General features: G+C 39.1%; 2 protein-coding genes across 4 annotated transcripts in view; both read left to right on the forward strand.

Moving 5' to 3' along the window:
- The first annotated feature begins 77 nt into the window (after positions 1-77).
- LOC102216065 (von Willebrand factor A domain-containing protein 5A-like) lies at positions 78-18125 on the forward strand. 3 transcript variants are annotated; one of them, XM_005720702.1, is made up of 23 exons: positions 78-155; positions 3073-3120; positions 3217-3419; positions 3515-3737; positions 4050-4216; positions 4300-4414; positions 4557-4705; positions 4796-4884; positions 4970-5114; positions 6316-6395; positions 6485-6599; positions 6742-6900; positions 6986-7089; positions 8378-8592; positions 11016-11057; positions 11273-11332; positions 11681-11722; positions 13490-13519; positions 13881-13922; positions 14938-15081; positions 15371-15516; positions 17707-17830; positions 17917-18125. In XM_005720702.1, exons 2-23 carry the CDS (start codon positions 3078-3080, stop codon positions 17994-17996), a joined length of 2517 nt encoding a protein of 838 aa, XP_005720759.1. In that variant the 5' UTR covers positions 78-155; positions 3073-3077; the 3' UTR covers positions 17997-18125. The 3 variants fall into 3 exon arrangements, with proteins under 3 accessions (XP_005720759.1, XP_013766297.1, XP_013766298.1); XM_013910843.1 differs by having other exon boundaries at positions 14938-15069; XM_013910844.1 differs by lacking the exon at positions 14938-15081.
- A 1580-nt stretch (positions 18126-19705) lies between these two features.
- Positions 19706-22425, forward strand: part of LOC106455941 (von Willebrand factor A domain-containing protein 5A-like) — a 23915-nt gene continuing 21195 nt past the window's right edge. Inside the window, exons 1-3 of the mRNA XM_013910406.1 lie at positions 19706-19833; positions 21246-21448; positions 21544-21826. Coding sequence (XP_013765860.1) covers positions 19818-19833; positions 21246-21448; positions 21544-21826 — 502 coding nt within the window. The 5' untranslated portion in view covers positions 19706-19817. The remainder of the gene's footprint in view (positions 19834-21245; positions 21449-21543; positions 21827-22425) is intronic.

Genomic DNA, 22425 nt, shown 5'->3' on the forward strand with positions numbered 1-22425 from the left:
CACTCACTAAATGATCTCATTGGAGGGATGCAGCAGAAAGCCTCTGACGTCACCGGAGTAGAACTGCGTGCGCGTATTGTAGACGCATAAGCTTGAACTTCACACACATACTACAGATCGGTGCTTGTCGGACACACAAATCCCTCTATTCAAAGGTATGCTTTTCTCCAATTCATTGTAACTTTTCTTTAGACGTTGTAACCTGACGCACTTCATAAAAAACGCCGTAAGAAGTGTGCTGACAGGAGCTGTATACAGATGCAGTCTGTATTTTCCTTTTTATTTACTGCCAGAATAATATCAAAACTTGTTCTGAGTCCAAAAAAAAAATCTCACCCAGGGCTGCTGCAGTAGGCGGTGAAACGTAACGAGTTTGGGTACCTAATATTTCAGTGGCGAGAAACACAATTTGTTGTCTTTTCAAGCTAAATCACGATGCTGTGGCCCAGTTAAACACGTTAATGCAGGGGTTAGCAACCTTTAAGACCCAAATAGCCATTTGGACCCGGTTTCCACGTAAAAGAAAACACTGGGAGCCGCAAATACTTTTTGACATCTAAAATGAAGATAACACTGTATATACTGTTTTCTACCTTTATGCTTCGTGTGAACAACTAAGGTGTGTTGCTTATGAAATTCATGAAGTGCTACAGAGAAAATTACATTTTATTTGTGTAATTAATACATTTTGAACTCTTAAAGAAATATAACCAAAGGAAAGACACCAACATGAACTAATCCATGTAGCAAACAAAAACTGTTGTGAGCCGCCACCCTTATATCGCCTTTGGGCTTTTGGAGCCTTGACCTGACTTTTATAAAATAATTTGAAAAAAAAAAGCACTATGCTGCTAAAAAATGAAAAATAGATATTTGCAAAATTCTGTCTAAATATGTATTTTACCAGGTTAATGTCTGTGGCGGGGCGTGGTTTGCAGCGCCGCTGCAGGGGAGACGGACGCACCTGAGCGGCACCCGCAATCACGTCTCGACGCCTTAACGTCTGTGCTATCGATGCTGTTGTGTTGGTGTGTGTCGGGCTGTGAGCTGAAAAGCTACAGCCGGCTGTTTGCGTGAAAAGTGATCAATAAAGAGATGCTGAAAAGCATGTTCATGCAAACATCATCGGGTCTGCCTGATATGTTTACAATGGGACTTCTACTCCTGAACCTCTGCGCATATCCCATATGCGCACAGCGTCTGCAAATCGGGGCTGTATAAAGTCACTTTCATCTTTACCAGGACTGTAAGCTGTCATCTGTGAGGCATGAGCGGTGTTTGTTTGTAACATAGTTCACAGTGGAGAATAGCTGCTGACATAATGTGGATCCGAAGATCCATAATTGGCCTACCTGGGGTTGAAAGTCTCGATATATGCACGGTGTTTCGGCGGGTACACCGGCTTCCGCGAGTGACGCTTATTTTGAGCCATGAAAAAATAATAAAATATAATTTTATTTTTATATTTAAATATCACAATAATCTTCCAATTTAGAACTACAAGTTTTAAAAAAAAGAACTAACATAAATAAAATACACTTCAGCTAAATACTTCTAATTTATTTTCCCAAACCACGAGGAGCCGCACTATATGGACTAAAGAGCCGCATGCGGCAGGTTGCCGACCCCTGCGTTAATGCAACAGCACATATCACTTAGTTGCCAGATTTGCGAAACCTGGGTAAAAACTAAGGTGTTTCCAGACTCATCTTTTTTTTAAATATAAAATTCAACTTAACGGGGCAGCACGGTGGTTAGCACTGTTGCCGCACAGGTCCTGAGTTCAATTCCAACATCAGGCCGGGTCTTTCTGTGTGGAGTTTGCATGTTCTCCCCGTGTTTGTGTGCGTTCCTTCCGGGTACTCCGGCTTCCTCCCATCGTCCAAAGACATGCAGCTTGTGGGCATAGGTTAATTGGATAATCCAAATTGTCACTAGGTGTGAATGTGCGAATGGTTGTCTGTCCCTGTGTGTTGGCCCTGCGACAGACTGGCGACCTGTCCAGGGTGTACCCCGCCTTTCGCCCTATGACAGCTGGGATAGGCTCCAGCGCCCCCCGCGACCCTGAAAATTATATTTGTCCAGCATATAAGATGACACAAAGCTGCTGCCATAAACACAAGATTTTATTACTGGGAATATAGTTACTCAAAGATGACAAACTGGGGAAAAAAGAGATGGAAGCCTTGACTAAAACAAACAAAGAGGAAGAAGACCATGAATCAACCACACAATGTGCCATTGGATCCAGGCTTCTGTTCTGTAAAACTAGACTAACAGAAACCAAAACCAGGAGTAACGGTAACTCTCAACTCAACCTATACTTGATAAATAAAACTATTAAAGGAACAGAAAGATGAAACCGATGCTGATGGATTTTAGGTAGACGGAGAGGACCGAAACACCAGTTGGCGACCCCCATGTTGTGCTGTCTTCATGAGTGCCCACATTCAGCACTAAGAATAAATCAGAGATGTGAGAGAGCAGGTTAATGAAGGTGACAATATAAACACAACAAGACGATGACCGGACCGATGCCGCACATAGCAGCGCCCCAAACTTAATGCATGAAACATTAGGTCTGCTCCTAAACAGGGTGTCATTTCTAGCTTTCGACTTTATTTGGATTTAAGCTACAAATTAAGGTCATACAGTCATCCCTATTTTTAATAAAAAATGTGGGAAAAGTAAAAAAAAAATGTTTAAATTACAAGTGAAAGACATGAACATGCCTTCATTTTATCTACTCTAATTCTGTCTGCTAAAGTTACAGCCAAAAGTTCATCCCCTACTTCCAGTTTATTTAAACTTCAGCTGCCAGATGTTGAAAAAATTTATAGAGAAAAGGCTCTTGGATGCTTAATTGTTTTCTTTAAAACTTTGCAAAGCTTTTAAATCCTTATATTACGTAACTATTCCCTAGTTCTAGATTTAGATCTTAACTGTTCCTCAGTCAGATCCTCCTAACTATCATTGTCATCTGTTAGTTATTTGGCTTCTGGAGCCAAAATGAAAGCAACACTAAATTCTTTTATTTGGAGTAAATCTCTGTGGTGGTTGTCTCTTACACAGGAACAATGGTGAGAGCCTGTGGTCTGCTAACTGCCCAAAAGGAACCAGGTAAAAAGTTGATGAAAATCCAAAATGGGCAGGAGACTAAACTAATTTTGAATTTAATCAAAAACAATTGTTTGGATGTTTATGTTTTTCTTTTAGTACCTCTGAAGAGCATTGAAGTTGAGCTGGAGGTGAGGGACCATGTGGCTACAGTGGTCTCCACCCTGAACTACGAGAATAAGGAGGACAAACCATTAGAGGCTGTTTTTGTCTTCCCTCTGCCTGGAGACGCTGCTGTCTGTCATTTCAATGCTAAGATCGGACAGACACAGATTGTAGCTGAGGTGAAGGAGAAACAGAAGGTGAGCTGGACAGTAAATATAACCTGATTATTGTTATTTTTAATCTTACATATAAACACAGTGAATGTCACTGACATGTGCCACCTGTCCTTCAGGCTCGTGAGGAGTATGATGATGCTCTGAGCTCGGGTCAGCAGGCCTTCCTATTGGAAGAGAGTCTTCAGAGTCCAGATATATTCTCTCTGAGTGTGGGCAGTCTGCCTCCAGGAGAGAGCGCCTCCATCAGGTTGGAGTACGTGACTGAGCTGGCTGTGCAGGCTGATGATGGTCTGAGGTTCTGTCTGCCTGCTGTGTTCAACCCTCGATACCAGCCTCAGGGTAGGAACACTTCAAAATACTTGGACCAGAAATGGTTAAACCATATTAGGTCTTGAACCAACCTCACAACAGTGACAGAACACAATATATGGCAGAAAAAGCATCAAAGTTCAACTTTATTTTCTCGAAGAAAAGATACTACATAACACCGTGACTGTCAAATATATTTACCAGATTGGAAAAAATGTAAAAGACTTGTGCCAGCCTTGTACCTAATTTCCCTGAAACCTTTAATTGGACCAGATGTTTTTAGAAGCTTTAATATTTAATGCCTTATTGTTCACAGCATTTCTAACCTGATGTTGTGTACAGGTAGTGAAGGTGCAGGTGTTCAGGTGACTTCTGTTCCAGCCTCTCTGGTGCCCTACAGTCTGTCTTTCTCTGCCCGAGTGTCCTCTCCTCGTCCAATCTCTAAAGTAGAGTCCAACTGTTCCCTGGACCCTCTCCAGTACCTCAACACTGATCAAACCCAGGCCACAGTAGGTAGAGTGCTGATGTTTCTGCTGTGTGTGGTTGTTACTTATAACTGAGAACTAAATATGAATGTGTTTGTGGTGTGCAGGTCAAGTTGGCTGCAGGACACAAGTTTGACAGAGATGTTGAACTGCTGATTTATTACAAAGACGCCCACCAGCCCACTGCTGTGGTGGAGGCAGGACAGGTCTCTGCTGAGCCGGGTGAGTGGAAATGATAGGAGTAGTTGGTTTTTAAAGACAGATTTTTAATATCCCCATTCTTTCACTCAAAAGTTTGAATACGTATGAAAAAACCACTGAAAAGCAAATTTATATAAACTTTTTTCTGTCTGTTATTTTTCAGGCTCTCTGATGGCTGATTCAGTGGTGATGGTGAGTTTGTACCCTGAGTTTCCCCAGTCTGTGACGTCTTCAGTGGCTTCATGTGGAGAGTTTGTGTTGTTAATGGATCGATCTGGAAGTATGAGTAATACTCGCATCAGCAGTGCCAGGGTATCCATAATATACTTACTCATAAACTCTTTAGTTTCAAATTGTTCCTCTCACACAGTGGCCTCACTATATTTTCAATGTTCTCTTAAGGATACTCTGCTGCTCCTGTTGAAGAGCTTACCAATGGGCTGCTATTTCAATATTTACAGTTTTGGGTCCAGATATGAACACATCTTCCCGTGAGTCTCTCCCAGCCCAACAAAGGTCCTTTTGTCCTTGACATGAAATACATGCATGTTTGTATTGGTATTTGTGTGATGGCAGTAAGAGTGTGGAGTACAGCCAGCAGACCATGGAGGAGGCTCTAAAGACAGTTGTGCAGATGGAAGCTAATCTTGGAGGAACAGAAATGCTGCAGCCCCTCAAACATATTTACAGCCAGCCCTGCATTCCCAATCAGCCTCGACAGGTAACACACCAGGTTAGGTTCAAACTTTCAGAGGGAGCTCAGCTCCCAAACATAATTTCATCCATACAGTTTCTTGTGATTAATATTAATGAAATATGCTTTTGCAAATGTCATCAACTGTTACCTTCTAAAGCAGCCTAACTGGTACGATGATCTATTCAGAGTGACTAATCAGAGATTTCTATCTAATCCACCCGTTGAAGCAAACTGGTAATAGAGTTGTTTTATATTAATTCATACAAACCCTCCCTTTATGATGCAGACTCAGCATTATATACCCCAATTTCACAAGTGGAGAATAGATTTGCTGCTCTTGGCTGAGAAGTTTGAGGACACAGTAGTTGCTCTGTGGCACTCCTCCGCGGGGCCGATATGAACGCAGACACCGCGCCGGGCACTAGCCGCTCCCGCCCGAGGAGTGGGGATGGGTGCGGCAGCAGGCTGCATCTTGGTTGTTCGCACCCTGCTGCATGCCTGCCGCTGGGGAACCTGGTGGGGGTGTTGGTGGTGTCGGTCAGAACTGGATTAGAGCTGCCAGATTCGCAATCCTTTGTGTGCTGCAGTCAATCCAGTACCGGAGTTCTTTCTGCTTACGCTTCCTGGTTTCTGCACCACTGTGGCAAGAATGAGGCATGACGCGACCACGATTCTGCATTCTGAAACATCTTACTTTATTAAACGGTTGCTTTTTGTACAACTCGGCTCAGCTTCCCAGCTGCCAGCCACACGTACACAACAACAATACAACAGGACTTCACACCGCTCTTAAGCTGGGCAGGCGTGATTGCGATGCCACGCAGATGTGTCCACCTTCGCTGCTGTGGCACCGCCAGCCACGCCCTGCCACAGTGCTCTGATGGAAATTTCCTTGAGCGCCCCCCAAAAGAGTCCAAACTCAACTATCTAACACACACACACAGTATGTTTGACTTCAGAAGACATTTCACTGACTTGAAAAAACTGAATAATAGCTGAATAATATAAACATGTTGTACATATGTCTCTTACCTCTGTGACATTATCATACTATCCTTCTTCCATCTTCTTAAGTACCATATTTTGAGTTCATACTAACTGTACATTGTTTGTTGCACATTACCATTAAAACATTTGTGTTTCTGAATCCTAACTCAGCTCTCAGAACAAGCTGTGTGTTTGTGGGTCTGATGTTTTGTCCTTATGTGCCAACTCTCCTCTCTAGCTGTTTGTCTTTACTGATGGAGAGGTGTGGGACACCAAAGAAGTGATAGATCTGGTGAAGAAGAACTCAGATTCTCACAGGTGAAACCACAAAAACACAAGTACGTCTACACAATTACAGAATGTCCAACATGTCCTCTATGTACTTAAAGAAAACTGTTGTATTGCAGGTGTTTCTCTTTTGGGATTGGGGAAGGGGCCAGCTCTGCTCTCATCAATGGGATGGCCAAAGAAGGAGGAGGTCACGCTCAGTTCATCACAGGGACTGACAGGATGCAACCAAAAGTAAGACATTTAACACAATTAGAAGTCAAGCTAAACATCGCAGCACCAGCAGCAGATACATATTTGAGATCAGACCTGCAGTGAGTAAAATGTCTGTTCCAACTGTTTGTGTATATTTGGAGAAATTTTCATTATTTTTCAGGTGATGCAGTCGCTGCGATTTGCTCTGCAGCTGGCTGTGGTCGACATCTCAGTCACATGGGATTTACCAAAGGAAGTTTCTGTCACTGTTCTCTCTCCACCAATCACAGCACTTTTTCCAGGTCAAAGGTCACTGATTTATGCCCAGCTCAGTGGACAGGTAGGAGCAGCAGCCTCTCATGTTGTTGTTTAGATATTTGATGACAGTAATTAACGTGACTTCTGACCCTGTGGTTTTGTGTCAGAGTTCAGAGGCAGCAGAGGGCTGTGTGACGGTGAAGTACAGCCTGGCAGGTCATCCCTCTGAGAACCAGCTGCACTTCAGTCTCAGACCTGCAGAGGACACTGGGTAAAACAGAGTTTTGATATAAACAGCACTGTTCTGTGGATCATGACTTTAGACTTAAAGTTGCTAAGTGTGAAACATATGACACTATCCAGTTAATCCCTCCCATGTTCTATTTCTAACCTCTTTTACTTGACCTTGACGATCACGTCAATGAGGTCATAAATAACTTATAAATTCAAATTTTATCTGTTCCATACACAGTACAACATGTAGTGAAATACTTGTGTTCGAGCTGCGGACAGGCTGCAGACGTAGCCGCTCCATCCCCGGGCTTTGTTTTAACATGGGGGTCTAGCCAGGACCCTTACTGGATACCGGATACTGGAGTCTATTTTCAGGAGGGAAGATGTTATCAGAACTAGTGTGTAATCGGGACTTTGCATAGATGCTTAAAGCTCTTATTGCAGTGCCAAAACTTTGTCTCTGTCCTAAAACTCCTCCCTCTGTCCTCACGCTGACTGTTTAGAGGTGAACCCCACTTATTGTTCCACTTATTGCTGTGCCATTAGCAAATGTTGTTGCGCAGCTATGTTTATTATGTTTATTTTCATGAATGGTCGGATGGTCCTCACAGTGAATTATGGGAGAGCATTTTCTCCTCCCTTTCTGTAAAGGATGGTCCAGTGTATCCTCTGCTCAAGGAAGCAATAAAAGAAGCATTGAAGCGCCATTCCTTAGTACTTACAGAATTGAGCAGCTCTTATTATGGTCGCTTTGCCGATATTTCAGTCATGTCTCTCGGTTAAGAACCCTCCAAAGCAAAATTAACTTTTGGAACGTACCTATTGCCTCAGTCTGTTTTTGTCCTTTGTCAGAACATCAGCTCACTTTCCCTTCCTGTCTCTTAGCTCCAGTGCTTCTTACTGTAAGTATTAGTTCCCAGTTTAGGTTTCGGTAGTTTATAGCTTTCCGTTTCCTTTTGTACTTTATGTTCCACATTTCATCAGTTTCACCTTCAGTTTAATAAAAGGCTCGCATGTTGAATTTAGGTCCTAATAGAGGCCTCCTGTCCATATACTGCACAGTGCAACGAGTGGAAAATAATTATATCTTTTTATCTGTTTTCACTTGAAATGCCACCATGAGCTTCTGTTCTGTGGACTGAGATTTCCACTAGGAGATTTTCTCTTGGTGTGAGCATTTGTCACCATTCATGTTATCACTGTGATTCTTATATAAAGCAGTGGGTTTATCTCCATGTTTGACCTTAGAAAGCATACAATATAATAAAAACAGAGAAGTCACTGGTAAACAGCTGTAGTAAAAATATGTCCGTACTTCTTTACAGATTAACAGTCCACAAGTTGGGTGCTCGGACTCTGATTCATTCCCTGGAGGAGGGAGAACACAGAGGATGGCAAGACACAAAAGTGAAGGAGAAGGTGGTGCAGCTCAGTGTCCAATCGGGAATAAGCAGTTCACTGACTGCCTTCATTGCTGTCTTCAATAACAATGGCGAGGCGATTCAAGGACCTCTTCTGCACAAAAATATTTTAAAACACGGTGAGTTTTAAAAGCAAGAACTAAAACTTTCACCCACAACTCTGAAGATCAAAATTACGGTGCACGAATAAAGGGAGTGCAGTGATTAAAAATAGTTTTATAAGATGACTTGAAAACAAGCTCATTAAACTAAAAACCAAAATATTAAGGGGGGAAAAACCCATTGGTCAACACTGACAGTGTACCAAATAAAGGATGGCCAGCTAGAGGTCTATATACTGTGGGGCCCATTCAGGAGGCAGCTGAATGGGTTTGCAGAGAGGGGAGACTGAACAAGGGACTAAATAGATGAATGAAAAACATATAAAACAGCAATGACATCCAAATGTCACTCCGACTGGTGACGTGTAGTCGGATGGTAACAAAGACAGAGAGGGTAGTCGGAATGGACACGATTGGACTGCCAGAAACTACTTTGGAATCTCACAGGCAAATGGGAACCATCAAGAGGCCTCTAGAAGAGACCGAGGGTAAGGTAAGTCCTGAGGAGTATGCTAAATGAGAAGAACAAGATCTGGGAATCAACACCTGCAAGAAAGCTCCTTATCATGCATGGGGTTTCAGCCCAAGTCCAGCATCCTGAAACTTTTCGCTAAGCGAAAGGAAGCGGGCCAAGGACTGGTGAGTGTCAGAACCACTATCTAGGATGAAAAAAAGAAAAAAGAGCCATGAGTATATCAGGAAGATGACCACAACTGATCACGTACATAGGGAATACTCCAGGCAGCAGAAACCTGAGAAAGAAAAGGAGGAAAAAGAGGAACCATCATGGAAGTATAGGTCCATGCAGGGCAAGTAGCACTGACAGTTAGAAGAAGTGACTGATATCGAGAAATCCGAACAGTGGCTGGACAAAACTGAACTGAAAGACTAATCATGGCAACACAAGATTCATAATGGCTGGAGTCTACCACACCAGGCAAGACCCCAGGTGTAGGTTATGCAAAGTTTTCCCTGAGACCTTCCAGCACGTAATTGCAGGGTTTAAGATGCTAGCAGGCGGGGCTTACAAGGAAGACCATAACCAAGTTGCCGGCATAGTATAGAGGAATATCTGCGCCGAGTATGGCCTGGAAGTTGAGTTCAAAATGGGTGGTTGAGAGAGACCAGACTAAGATCCTGTGGGACCAGATACAGATGGACAAACTCACTTGGTGATGGCTAACCAATCAGACCTAGTAGTGCTAGAAAAGAAGAGGAAAACCAGCCATAGTGATAGATGTAGCTATACCAATCAATAGCAAAATCAGGCAGAAGGAAACTCAAGAAAGTCGAGAAATACAAATGGCTGAGAGAGGAGCTTTAGAAGATTTGGAGGTTGAAGACAACAGTGGTCCCAGTGGTAACTGGAGCATTTGGAAGTGACTTCCAAACTGGTTGAATTGCTCCAGGAGATCCCAGGATTGACATCTGAGATCTTAACAGATATCTACTCACACATTTTTTGGGGGGTCAGAAATATAAATTAACACAATACTGTCCATGCTATGGAAAAATAATTTGTCACAATATAAACAGGCAATAGAGCGACAATCCTCACAATCTCTGTGATCCAGGACCTTCTAATTACTCAAATTATAAAATGTTGAAAAAACATCAGTTGTTTGATGCTAAATGTTTTACTGCCATAATTTTAGTTAATGTATTTTATTTTGCATTATGCATATTTTATGTCAATAGGACATTTATTTTAGAAATTCTCATGTAGGATCTATGAGATGCACGCCCATTTTGAAGCATGAGCATGGCAAGTTGAAGCCGGGAATGTTAAAGGTTTCTTAAAAGTATCTGTACAGTGCTCATTTCAGCCTCTAAACATGGGTCAGCCCGCGAGGTATGTTTTATGTCATATAGATCATTTTATGTCTCTATTGTACCTGTTTTACTATCTCATTGAATATTATGGGTTTTTTTAGTTTGATGGTAGCGTAGTTTGTGATCAAGGTGATGCTGTAACAATATCAACCCAAGATTGTACAACTCGCATAAAAGTCAACTTCATGCCATCAGTAAAAAGAACTCTTTACTGACTTTAAGAAGAGGTGGAAGTCATGATATCCAAACATCCATCTAACCATTAAAAAAGATTCAATGGACCTGATCTATGAAAGCATTAACCATTAACTAGCCTGTAAACACTGAATAAACCAATAATTCTGTTGCAAAGTTAACATGATTGGAACTGAAATATGAAACATGTTTTTATACACTGTTTCTATAACTTTTTGTGATATTTTAAATATTGTTAGATGGCACTTATTAAATCACAGTTTGCAAAAAGCCCCACTTTGTTGACATTTTAATCAGCTTCATTTTATTCGTACATTTTACAACCGACTGTTATGATTGATGGTATGATGTTTAACTTAATGTGTTTACCGTCCATCTTTAGGATCTAAAAATGCCTTCTTTTCTTGCTACAGATTACGTTGATTGCACTCTGAGTCCTTACCAGGATTATGAAGGTAAGCAAGTAGCTAAATACAGCAGATATTGTTTCTCTAAACTTTTGATATTTTAAATATTACTGAAAAACTTGTACCTTTGGTTATGAATCATTGTGCATAAAAAAAACAGTGATTTATAACACTTTGAACATTTTTATGAATACATTTTAAACTGTTGTCATGATTTTAGTTTTAGATTTCTTTATAATTTCTTTACCTCCCCTCTCTTTTAGATCTCCAAGAGCCTTCCGTTCTTACCATGGGTTACATGTATGCTGATCAGGAATCTTATGGCAAGCTAAGTTTTGTTTGTTTTTATTTCTCTAAATGCTGGTGAACACTGAACAAACCAACATTTCTGTGGCACAGTTACTGCTGAACCCATTTGCAACATTAATGAAAAGAATTGTTACTATACATTTTTGTGATACTTTAAATCTTACTGAAAGTTGCACTGTTGTAATGAGTTATAAATCACAGTGTGTGAAAAGAAAAACGTTTTTGACATTTTGAACATTTTAACAAGCTTATTATTGTAAATACTTTTTAAACTGATTGCTGTGATTCATAGTATGAGGCTTAGCGTAATGTCTTTAACTTCTCGCTTTTGAATCTGAAAATGCCTTTCTTAATTGCAACAGATTATGTTGGTTGCACCCTGAATCCTTATCAGAATTGTGAAGGTAAGTAAATGGCTAATTATAGCACAACATTCATAAATAGATTTCTATAAATGGAATAACTGCCTGTAAACACTCACCGAACCAATATTCCTGTGGGACAGTCGGTATTTAACTTGTTTGCAGCTTTATTGTGAAAAGCTGTTCCTCTAAATTACGGTAATATTACTGAAGAACCTGCAGCCTTGTAATGGCATATGAATCACTGTATAAAAATAAAAAAAAATCACACTATTTTGATATTTTAATAACCTTTTTATTATAAGAACATGCTAAACTGATCATTGCCATTGGTGGTACAAAATTTAGTTGTAATGTCGTCACTTCTCCCTTCGTTTTGTGCCTGGAAAAACCTTCTTTAGTTACTGCAGATTACAGTCGTTTCATGCTAAAGTGTTCTTGGACTACTTCTACAAGGGAGTCATAGATAGATTGATAGATAACTCATAACATTATTACTCCCTGCCTAATATTGTGTTGGTCCCCCATTTCCTATAAAACAGTCCTGACAGTCCAGTTCCCGGATGGTATACTGGGGTATCTGATCTTATATCCCAGTCTCAGGGAACAGAAGCACAACATAAGGGTTAACCCCCAAGGTGGAGTTTTATTGCTACCAAAACTAACAGTGCTAACTCTGGGGTGAACAAAGGCTAAAATAATAAACAAAACAGGCTATTCCAAAAGAAGCTGCTACCTAAACCCTGCATGAAACAAAAGCCAAATAAAAGACAACCACTACCCTAACTCCCTAATTTAATGAACAAGAGAAAAGGTAATGAAAACATTTAGGCAGTTCATCCCTTCTGCTTTAGTGCTTATTTAGTGGAAAAGAGTATTTACAACACTGTTTACAAAACTTAACGGTTCTCTGAAGATACGCGCAAAAATTTGTCACAGAGGGTTTGGAGGCCAACGACAGGTCTATGTAATTATTTTTGTGCCACTGTTCTGAGCACATGTTAAAAAAAATTTGCAAGTACAAGTGTTGCATTTTGAGGAGAAATTTATTTTGAGCGAAGAAAAACTAAATTTGAGCGAACAAAATTCTTCTTCTTTGCTATTATCCATATACACACACAATAACAGCCCCTCTTGCTCGATTGATAACGACACCACATATTTGCAAAAGTGTTCTAACGTTTTCGGAGATGCCCGTTACCCACCAGCTGACTGCACAGCTGGAGTGGCCATTGGCCGATAGTGATTTTTTTGTTTTTATGTTTGTTTGTTTTTGTAACAATATAAACTATGAAGGTGGTGGATTTGCAAAGTGGTCATGATGGACTCTGGACTCAGGGATCCATATCCTGCTGAATGAGACTGTAGTCATTGGAGTTTCTTTTTTTTTTCTTGCCTTGATTGACCTGATCTATTATTTAAGAATAAAAAAACAAAAAGCTGAATGAGAAAGAACAACACATGATTTTCTATAAAAGAACAACATAACTGCCTGGAAACACATGAAAAAATAAATGCTATTTAACTTGTTTGGGACTTAATTACAAACAAACAAAACAAACAAAACAAACAAAACAAACAAAACAAACAAAACGCTGTTCCTCTACATTTTTGTGATATTTTAAATATTACTGAAGAACATACACACTTGGAATGAGTTATGAATCACTGTGTGTAAAAGCCCCACATTTAAAATTTTTATTATAAATACCTTTTAAACTGATTTTTATGATTCATTATGAGATTTTTAGTTATGTCTTCCCCTACCCTCTTTTATATATCTCAAAGAACCTTCCTTTCTTGCCATAGGTTACATGGATGCTGATCAGGAATCTGGTGGTAGGCAAAAAGCTAACCTTTTTGTTGGTTTGTTTTGGTTTGTTTTTTAAATGCTGGTAAACACTGAACAAACCAACATTTCTTTGTGATACAAATACTATGCTATTCATTTGCAATTTACATATAAAATGTTGCCCCTATAAATCTTTGCGACACATTAAATCCTGTGGAAAAAAGTTGCACTGTTGTAAGGAGTTATAAATCACAGTGTGTTAAAATGTTCACTTTTTTTTTTTTTTTTTTTTACAATTTTGAACATTTAACAAGCTTATTTATTTTAAGTTTTTAAGTTTTAAATGGATTGTTGCGATTCATGGCATGAAGTTTAGCTTAATCTCTTTACCTTCTTTGTTTTCCACAGATTACATGGATTGCGCACTGCCTCTTGATCAGGATTATGAAAGTGAGCAAAAATTCTAAATAAAACAGAAACACAGATGTGTGTTTATGTTCTGTAATTAGAGTGACTGCCTGTAAACACTGAACAAAACATTTCTGTAGCACAGTTACTGTTTAACTTTTTTGCAACTTTAACGTGAAAAGTTAATTCTTTTTTTGTGATATTTTAAATCCTGCTAAAGAACTTGTGCCTTTGAAATTAGTCATTAAACAGTGTAAAAAGCCACACGTTTAAATATTTTCAGGTATTTCAACAATCTTATATTATTATAGTATAACATTATAGTTATTAAGTTGAAGTCTTGAAGACACAAACGTTTCAGTTATTCTAAAATTATGTTTAACTTACTTATCTCAATCAGAAGACATGCCCTGTGCTAAAGTTAAATTTAAAAGCTAAATGCTATAATAGGGGTGTTTTTTTTTTGTTTTTTTTTATGAATACATGGCTGTAAACACTGAAATAACTACCGCCTTTTTGTGGAACAGTTGACATTTGCCTTTTCCTTTGTAGTCATTAACAATTTGCCCATGTTAAGTAGTACTTAAGGTGAATCATTTTATTACCATAAAAATCCAGTTTTTAGTAGTTTCATTTCTTAATTCTCATGTCAGAAACATTTACTATTTATTTTAAAACCTTGAAGTGAAAAAGTGTTTTTAGTGTTGTGACACATCTTTTAAAAAAGAAAAGAAAAACAGAACAATGAAAAAAATAACCTTTCCAAAGAAATTCTCCTACATTACAAGTTACAAACCATTACACTGGGTGACAGTTTACTTAGTTAAGACCCCCACATTACGTGGAATTGGAGGGCTTTTATTTGCCTTGTTTTAGACAGGCATTGTTGCCCATGGTCATGGATGTGGATTTCTGTTTATTGTGGAGGAATGAACTTAATCAAATGTTCATCATTTTAAAGGAAGCTTGTATCAAAACACCAAAATCCGATGTATTATGCATTTAATAACAGTAAATTGATCTATATCAGGGTTTTGTTTATCTGTTCTCTCACCAGCTTGTAGCTACAAACCTAGAAATAAGTCTGACAGCAAGACAGGGGTATTTACTCAGATGAAGAAGATACTAAGTGACTTTTGGAAATCTTGTAAGACGGTGGCTGATGGTGCTCTAAAATCTGTGTCTGAAGGTAATGCTAGATGTAAGTAGATAAATCCAATAAACTATCAGCTTCCATCATTTACAGAATGTCAGACATTTGTAGTTGGCTCATCACATGTATGTGTAGTGTGTGCTAGTGGATTAGGAAAAAGAAAATAATAATATGAAAATATAGTCAACAAAAACTTGAATGAGGCATTTAAATATATTACAAATGTTTCAAAGTTTATGGTGGTTTATGGATTGCTTTATATTGTAGACTTTTTATGTCTTCACATGTAGAATAATTATAATCAGGTCCAGCTTTTGTTTCATCTTTGGTTTTTCAGCTTCTGTGTCTGAGCAGCAAACCAGAGATCCTTTGCTGCAGTTAGTCTCCCTCCAGGAGGCAACTGGCAAGTGGTTGCTTGATCCAGCTCTGCCTACTGCACTGGGAAAGACGAACGAGGAGGTGGAGAAGTCAAAGCCAGTATTGGTGGGTTGCTGTAAATTTAAATCATTACATAAAGTGATAATATAAGATTTCATAGTATGAAACCTAATTAAAAATGTTCATATATAACACAAAGTTTTTGGGTGCCGTCATGGAAGGGACTGTACCTGGAGACATTGTGAAAGGAGTGATTGGGGGGAATGGCCTGTTTGCTCTAAATGAGAATGATGTTTTGTTATTGGACTTCTGTACTAGGTACAGGTTGGCCAACCAAACAATATGTTTTAGTGTAAGGTTGATTGTAAGTGTAATTTGTGCCAGAGCAAAAGGTCAGTGGTTGATTTTGTTTTTGTATCTGATCAGAGGCAGTATGTCTTGCACACAGCAATGCTGTCAACTGACCGCCTAATGGTGAGTCGGACTAGATGGCAGGGAGGACTGCTAGACAGTCGTAGAAAACCTAAATGGGTAAAGAGGGAGGTTTTGGACCTCCCACGGGATGCAAGAGTAATGAGAGAGGCTGTAAAGGTTAAGGAGTACGCTTTCTAGACTGGGTTGGCCCAGGGATACTCCCGAAGCAGGTATTGTGGGGCCAAATGGGGTGGCTTCAACAGTTGAACAGAACTTCAAGCAAAAACCTGGGTGTGGGATGAGTTCAGAGAAGCTATGGAGGAGGACTTTTGGCAGGCATCAAAGAAGGTCTGTCAAGCTATCTCAGTACTCAGGAGGGAAAAGCTGGGTTTGGCCCAGTTGGGGAGGAGAACTGCTGTCCCGTGGAGGAAAAGGCATGTTGAGGAACTCTAAAACCCAAGAAAAACATTCCATATGAAGGAAGGAGAGCCTGAACAGTTGGGGTAAGTCTCACTGGTTACTCTTCCAGACGGTCACCAGGATTGTTGAGAAGCAGGCAAGAAGGGTTACCTATATGCGTTTTTAATGTTTCATCTGGGACAGTGCCTGTGGAGTGGCAGTCCAGGGTGGTGGTTCTCATTTTATTATTATTATAAGAAATTATTGGGGTATTACGCTGCTTAGCCTCCCAAGGAAAACTTAATTCAGGGTATTTTGAAAAGATGTTCCGTCCAATCATCAAACAGGAGGAGGAGCAGGAAGGTTGCCTGTTGTTTTCGATCATTTTCTAAAATTTCAAGACGGACATCTGCTTTGGGAATCTCAGAATAACATCGGTTTTTTTGCAAATAATATATATATATATATATCAACCAACATAATCTGTCGCAATTAAGTGATATATGTGGTTCTGTATGCTTCATTGGAGCGTGACCTTCTGTGTTACATTAGCACACATCTATTCCATTCAACCACTGATACTTTTCACTTCTCATATCCCATGCTTGTTATTTCCTTTTTTTGAATAAAGTAATGATTAGCAACACAATCTGTCTTGTCTTCCCTCTGTCATTTGCCATGGGCCAGCTTGTGACAGTATCCACTGGAGCAATTTGTCACAGTTTGAAATGGTTGGTATGAGAGTCAGCACCTCCAAGTCTGAAGTCATGATTCTTTGTTGGAAAGTGGTGGAATGTTTCCTGGATTCTTGTGGTTAAGAGAAATGTGAGCCAAAACGTGAATCTTTCAATTATCCAGTCCATTTACATCCCAGCCCTCACCTATGATCATGAAATATGTGTAATGACCATAGAATAAGGTCATGACTGCACACGCGGCTGAATTAAGTTTGCTCTGTAGGGCTCAGTCTTATAGATGGGGTGAGAAGCTCTGACATGTAGACAAATCTTGAACTAGAACTGCTGTTCCTCCATCTCAGACAGAGTAGGTCGAGGTAATTTAGTCATCTGTAAGGATGCTTCCTGGGCGCCTTCCTTTGTGAATATTTAGAGCATGACCAAAAGGGAAGAGACCCCAGGAATCTGCTGGAGAAATTATATTCCTTGTCTGGTCCTGGAATGCACTTGGATCTCCCAGAAGGAACTGGAAAATATATGGATTAGTCTGCTGCCACTATGACCTACTTCAGATGAGCATAACATAAAGATGGATACAACTATAACATAAACAAATTACATTGAAGTGAGCAAATGGAGCAAAAAATATTTATTATCAGTCAAAAAAGTATTTCAGTGCCTTCTTTCAGATTATTTATGTTTTCAAAGTGGTAGGAAACAAGATCATAATCATTGGGTAGCATTTTCCATGTGAAGGATTGTGTTCTGTCTATATCATTTGATTTTGTTTGATTTGGTGAATTAGGCCAACAAGGAAATTTGGGCTACCATTCTGGCTCTGATCTGGCTTCATGGTTTAAAGATGGATTCAAAGAATGAGTGGGATCTTCTGGCTATGAAGGCTGCCTCATGGCTCCGTGCTCAGAATGGTAGTAACCCTTATGAAAGTGCTAAAGTGCTTTTTAACACTGGTTGATGCCACACTCAGCTGTCTTTCTTTGTTTTGTGTTTTCAGCACCATGGGTGACAGAGTGTGTGGAAGCTGCAAATTTACTGTTGGGTTGCAGCGTGATGAAAGAAGCTCTGGGACTCTGAGGGATTTCTTATGAACCCTTTTCCAATAGTACCTACTTGATTTGGGTCAGCACGGCTCAACTCTGTTTTTAGCCTTTTCCATTAAGTGATAGTAGTGGATAGTTTTTTAGTACCTCCTCAGCCGGGGTTCCAAGCGATCCATGCAAGTAGAAAATGTGACATCAACAGACTGCGTGCCACAAATTGATTGGTCAGAGGTGTCACTCGATGAATCATGAGAGCGTCTCTTTAATGACTAACCAACTAAACTGTCATTTTTGAAACCTAACAACAAGGGCAATGGCTACACTAAAGACAACACTGTGATCACTGACTCTGCCAAAAAGCCACAGACTGAGCAACAGGTATAACACTACCTTTCTTGTGGCGTTCGTGTCACATACAAATGATATTACAGTCATGCCTGCTTACCTGATGAATGGTTGTTGTCTGCCACTAATTTTAGTATATCACCTTTGTGATTCATTTTAATACTTTGGTTCAAAAATGTCGTGCAGAGAAAGGGACACTCCAAAACAAACAACAAACACATCTCCCACTACTGTCCAAGTTGCGGCATTTTTTTATTTACTTAGTCAGTTATTAGTTATCGGTGCAAAATCTCCACGTACTGACAAGTACTGTAATTCTATGAATACATCGAGAAGTTAAACAAGAGAAACTGTATGCAGGTGGATTATGGCAGTTCTGTTTTTACAATAATAAAAATCAATAATCAGCAAGTAAAACCTTGATTTGTGACTTTTATTCTATTTCATTATTTATTTTTTAAATCCTGTCTGGCAGCTTTGCAATCAGAATTGTGATCTGAATGCATTTTTGCTTTATTTTTTAATAACATTAAACTTTTAGATATATGCTACTATAGTAGCATAGGGCCACTGAAGGTAGAAAAAAATAAAGGGGAAGGCTGTGCGTGTGTGTCAGTTATTTTTTTGTACAATGGTTTTTATGCACTGGTTTATCTGGTAGGTATTAAATATTATAAATATTTAAATACACCAAATATTTAATAATAATTTTTTCTACCTGTTGTAGCTAAGAAGCCACCCACAGGCCCTTTGCTGACATTAATCTCCCTCCAGCAGGCGTCTGGCTGCTGATTGCTTGATGCGCCTCTGGCTATTGCACTGGGTAAGACCAGCAGTGAGGTGGAGAAATCAGTGCCTGGAAAGGTGACTTGTTCATCTTAATAAATAAAATCAAAAACTGATAATTTGAGATATTGTTATAATAATAATAATAATGATAATATAGCAAAATTTGAATACAAACACATGATGTATAAAAATGTATGGAAAGACCAGACAACATTATGTGTGCGATATCATTTGTTTTAATTATATAATTAGAATTGTTATATATTTGTATTGTACATTGGTATTTGAAATTTGTGTTTACCGTTGTAAACAAATAAATAGATAAATCAGAATTGTTCTCATAACATTGATAAAGTAAAGACAGCTACTGTAGCAGCTCTTTCAGAAAGACTGTTCCTTACTTTTCTCTCCCCCTTTCTGGTGATGAAATTCATACTTTGTTACTTGTTTAACACATAAAGACTATAAGAACATTTTCCCAGGTTTCCCTCTGTAGCCACCCTACAGTCTTCTGTACCAAGACTTTTAAACGCAGGGTTCAGGTCCTGATGACTGTGTTCTCAGAGCTAAGGCTGCGAAAAAAGCTCCACCCACATCACAACAAGTAAGTGGAGAATATCAGATAGAGGTGACATATCAGTTGAGTCTGTGCTGTGTGAACACTTTGGCCTTTAATATTTACAAACGGGGACGGCAGTAAACCATCTGACATCTGACACACATGTCGGGCTTTAGAGGTAAGCTCCTACCGTGCATTTATTTAAGCAGCCTGATCAGTTGCTGCTCAGCAACACATTACTGCACACTGACACGAAAACCTTAAAACTAAGGATAGCAACCTGGATGCTGTCACATTGAAATTCTTTATTAATTTTGTTTATATGTTTTTATCGTAATATAAAGAAATGTGGTTGTGCTGCAACAGACAACCGCATTTACAGAGAGACATCTGTGTGTGTGTGTGTGTTGGGGGGGTGGTGGTTGGGGTGTTGCTCTTTATTTTTAATTCGATGTTGCAAACAACAGGAAGAACTAAACCGGAAGGTGCTTCAGGCTAGCTGTTACCTGTCATCAAAACAGTGGTATGCGGTGACGATTCCGCCCACCTCACCCACCACACATACACATAAGAAAAACACATTCCTCCACCATGTAACAATTTCACAACATAAATTGGACCAGTTTAAAGCACTATTTATGCTGCCTGTCTGCTTTCAAACACAGACATCTTAAGCCTAACTAAATATCTACTATAATACCAAGAGTATTCACTGTTAGCTGACAATGCTGACAAGTGATTTTCAAACCATTCCCTTAGGAAAAGAAACAAGAAAACAAAATGAAAACACCTCACTATAAAAAAAACTGTATGACTGGAAAACTGTGCATAAGTAATCAAATTAATAATGCAATTAAAATTTAACTAACTATTAAGATGTTCCTATTAGCATTAAAATAATGTTCTTGGTTCACAGGTACAAGGATGAACTTCTCCAGTCTGCTAACTCTCTAAAAGGAACGAGGAACTGATTCAAAGAGACTTCTGTTTTCTCTCTGACCACTTTTGGATTTTGTAATATTTTAATGTAACTGGTTACTGGTTATAATGGCACATAATATCTTGCTTCAAATATTGTTTGTGATAGAGATAATATCTAATTAAACACAGTATTTGAAAAGAGGGACAAATAGCAGAAATACAGTCTGCAATGTCATACATTTCGTGTTTGTCGTTGTGTAGTTCTTAAAAAAAAAGAAAAATTAAAGTATAAAAACTCAGAACTACAAAAATCTAGTCTTTCATGTTAATTCAGTTTGAATAATATTACTATTGAATAGTCAAATGAAAGTCTGTTTAAATTAAATGTAACTTCCAGAATAAACATTAAAGAAAGTGTCTTATATAGTTAACACAGTCAAAGTTATGATTCAACTCAAAAATCCATGAAGGATGAAAGCGGTCTTAACAACATTATACCAGTCCTCATGTTCTGTATTGTAAATAATCTTGGATTGAGTTTATTTTTTTAAAGTATCAGCTTGGTAAACAGGTAGAATTTCCTTGTAAAAAGAAGAAATAATCCACGAGTCAACTCTTTGTAAAACATGTTTAGTTTATGTATTCATGGTGATTCTGTATTACTGTCAGTTCCTCTGAAGAGCATTGAGGTGGAGCTGGAGGTGAGGGACCATGTGGCTACAGTGGTCTCCACCCTGAACTACGAGAACAAGAAGAACAAACCATTAGAGGCTGTTGTTGTCTTCCCTCTGCCTGGAGACGCTGCTGTCTGTCATTTCAATGCTAAGATCGGACAGACACAGATTGTAGCTGAGGTGAAGGAGAAACAGAAGGTGAGCTGGACAGTAAATATAACCTGATTATTGTTATTTTTAATCTTACTTATAAACACAGTGAATGTCACTGACATGTGCCACCTGTCCTTCAGGCTCGTGAGGAGTATGATGATGCTCTGAGCTTTGGTCAGCGGGCCTTCCTATTGGAGGAGAGTGATCAGAGTCCAGATATATTCTCTCTGAGTGTCGGCAGTCTGCCTCCAGGAGAGAGCGCCTCCATCAGGTTGGAGTACGTGACTGAGCTGGCTGTGCAGGCTGATGATGGTCTAAGGTTCTGTCTGCCTGCTGTGCTCAACCCTCGATTCAATCCTCAAATATCGGGGTATGAAAAACACTTGACACTAGCAGAAACCCTCAAATTCAAACATGTAAAAGGTTTCATAACTACATATGTGGAAATAAGTAAGATATTACATGGAATTATTTACATGTTAACCGAAAAATAACTACTGTAAGTCATTCCATCTCAAATTGGACAATTTGTAGAATCTTTTCTGCTTGATTGTCACTGATTTGAATAAAATTTTTATGATACAAAATTTGAGCAGCTATAATTATTGCAGTCAAAATTTTGTTTTATAACTAAAATACTTTTCAACATACATATTTTTGAAAAATGACTCGTGCACCTACTTAAATGGCATTTTTTTCATACATTGAAACTGCAGCAATGTTTGAACATGAAGGTTGATTCTGTTCATCTGGTTGTAGCGTTTTCAGCGAGAGAAACGTTTCATCACTCATCAAGACTTCTTCAGTCTCACCTGACTGCAGGTTTCCCCAATATTATTGACAGTACATTTGCATAATGACTGAAACCAGCACCACTGAAGGAACAATGGGCTGGGAGGTCAGTTCCTTCATCATGATTATGCAAATTCTCATGACCACTGATCAACAGCTGAAGTCTGAAGAAGTCATTTTAATGAGTGACGAAACGTTTCTCCCACTGAAAACGCTACGTCCAGATGAAC

Source organism: Pundamilia nyererei, unplaced genomic scaffold, assembly GCF_000239375.1.
Source record: "Pundamilia nyererei isolate P.nyererei 1_Seehausen unplaced genomic scaffold, PunNye1.0 scaffold00003, whole genome shotgun sequence".
In the NCBI taxonomy this organism is placed as follows: domain Eukaryota; kingdom Metazoa; phylum Chordata; class Actinopteri; order Cichliformes; family Cichlidae; genus Pundamilia; species Pundamilia nyererei.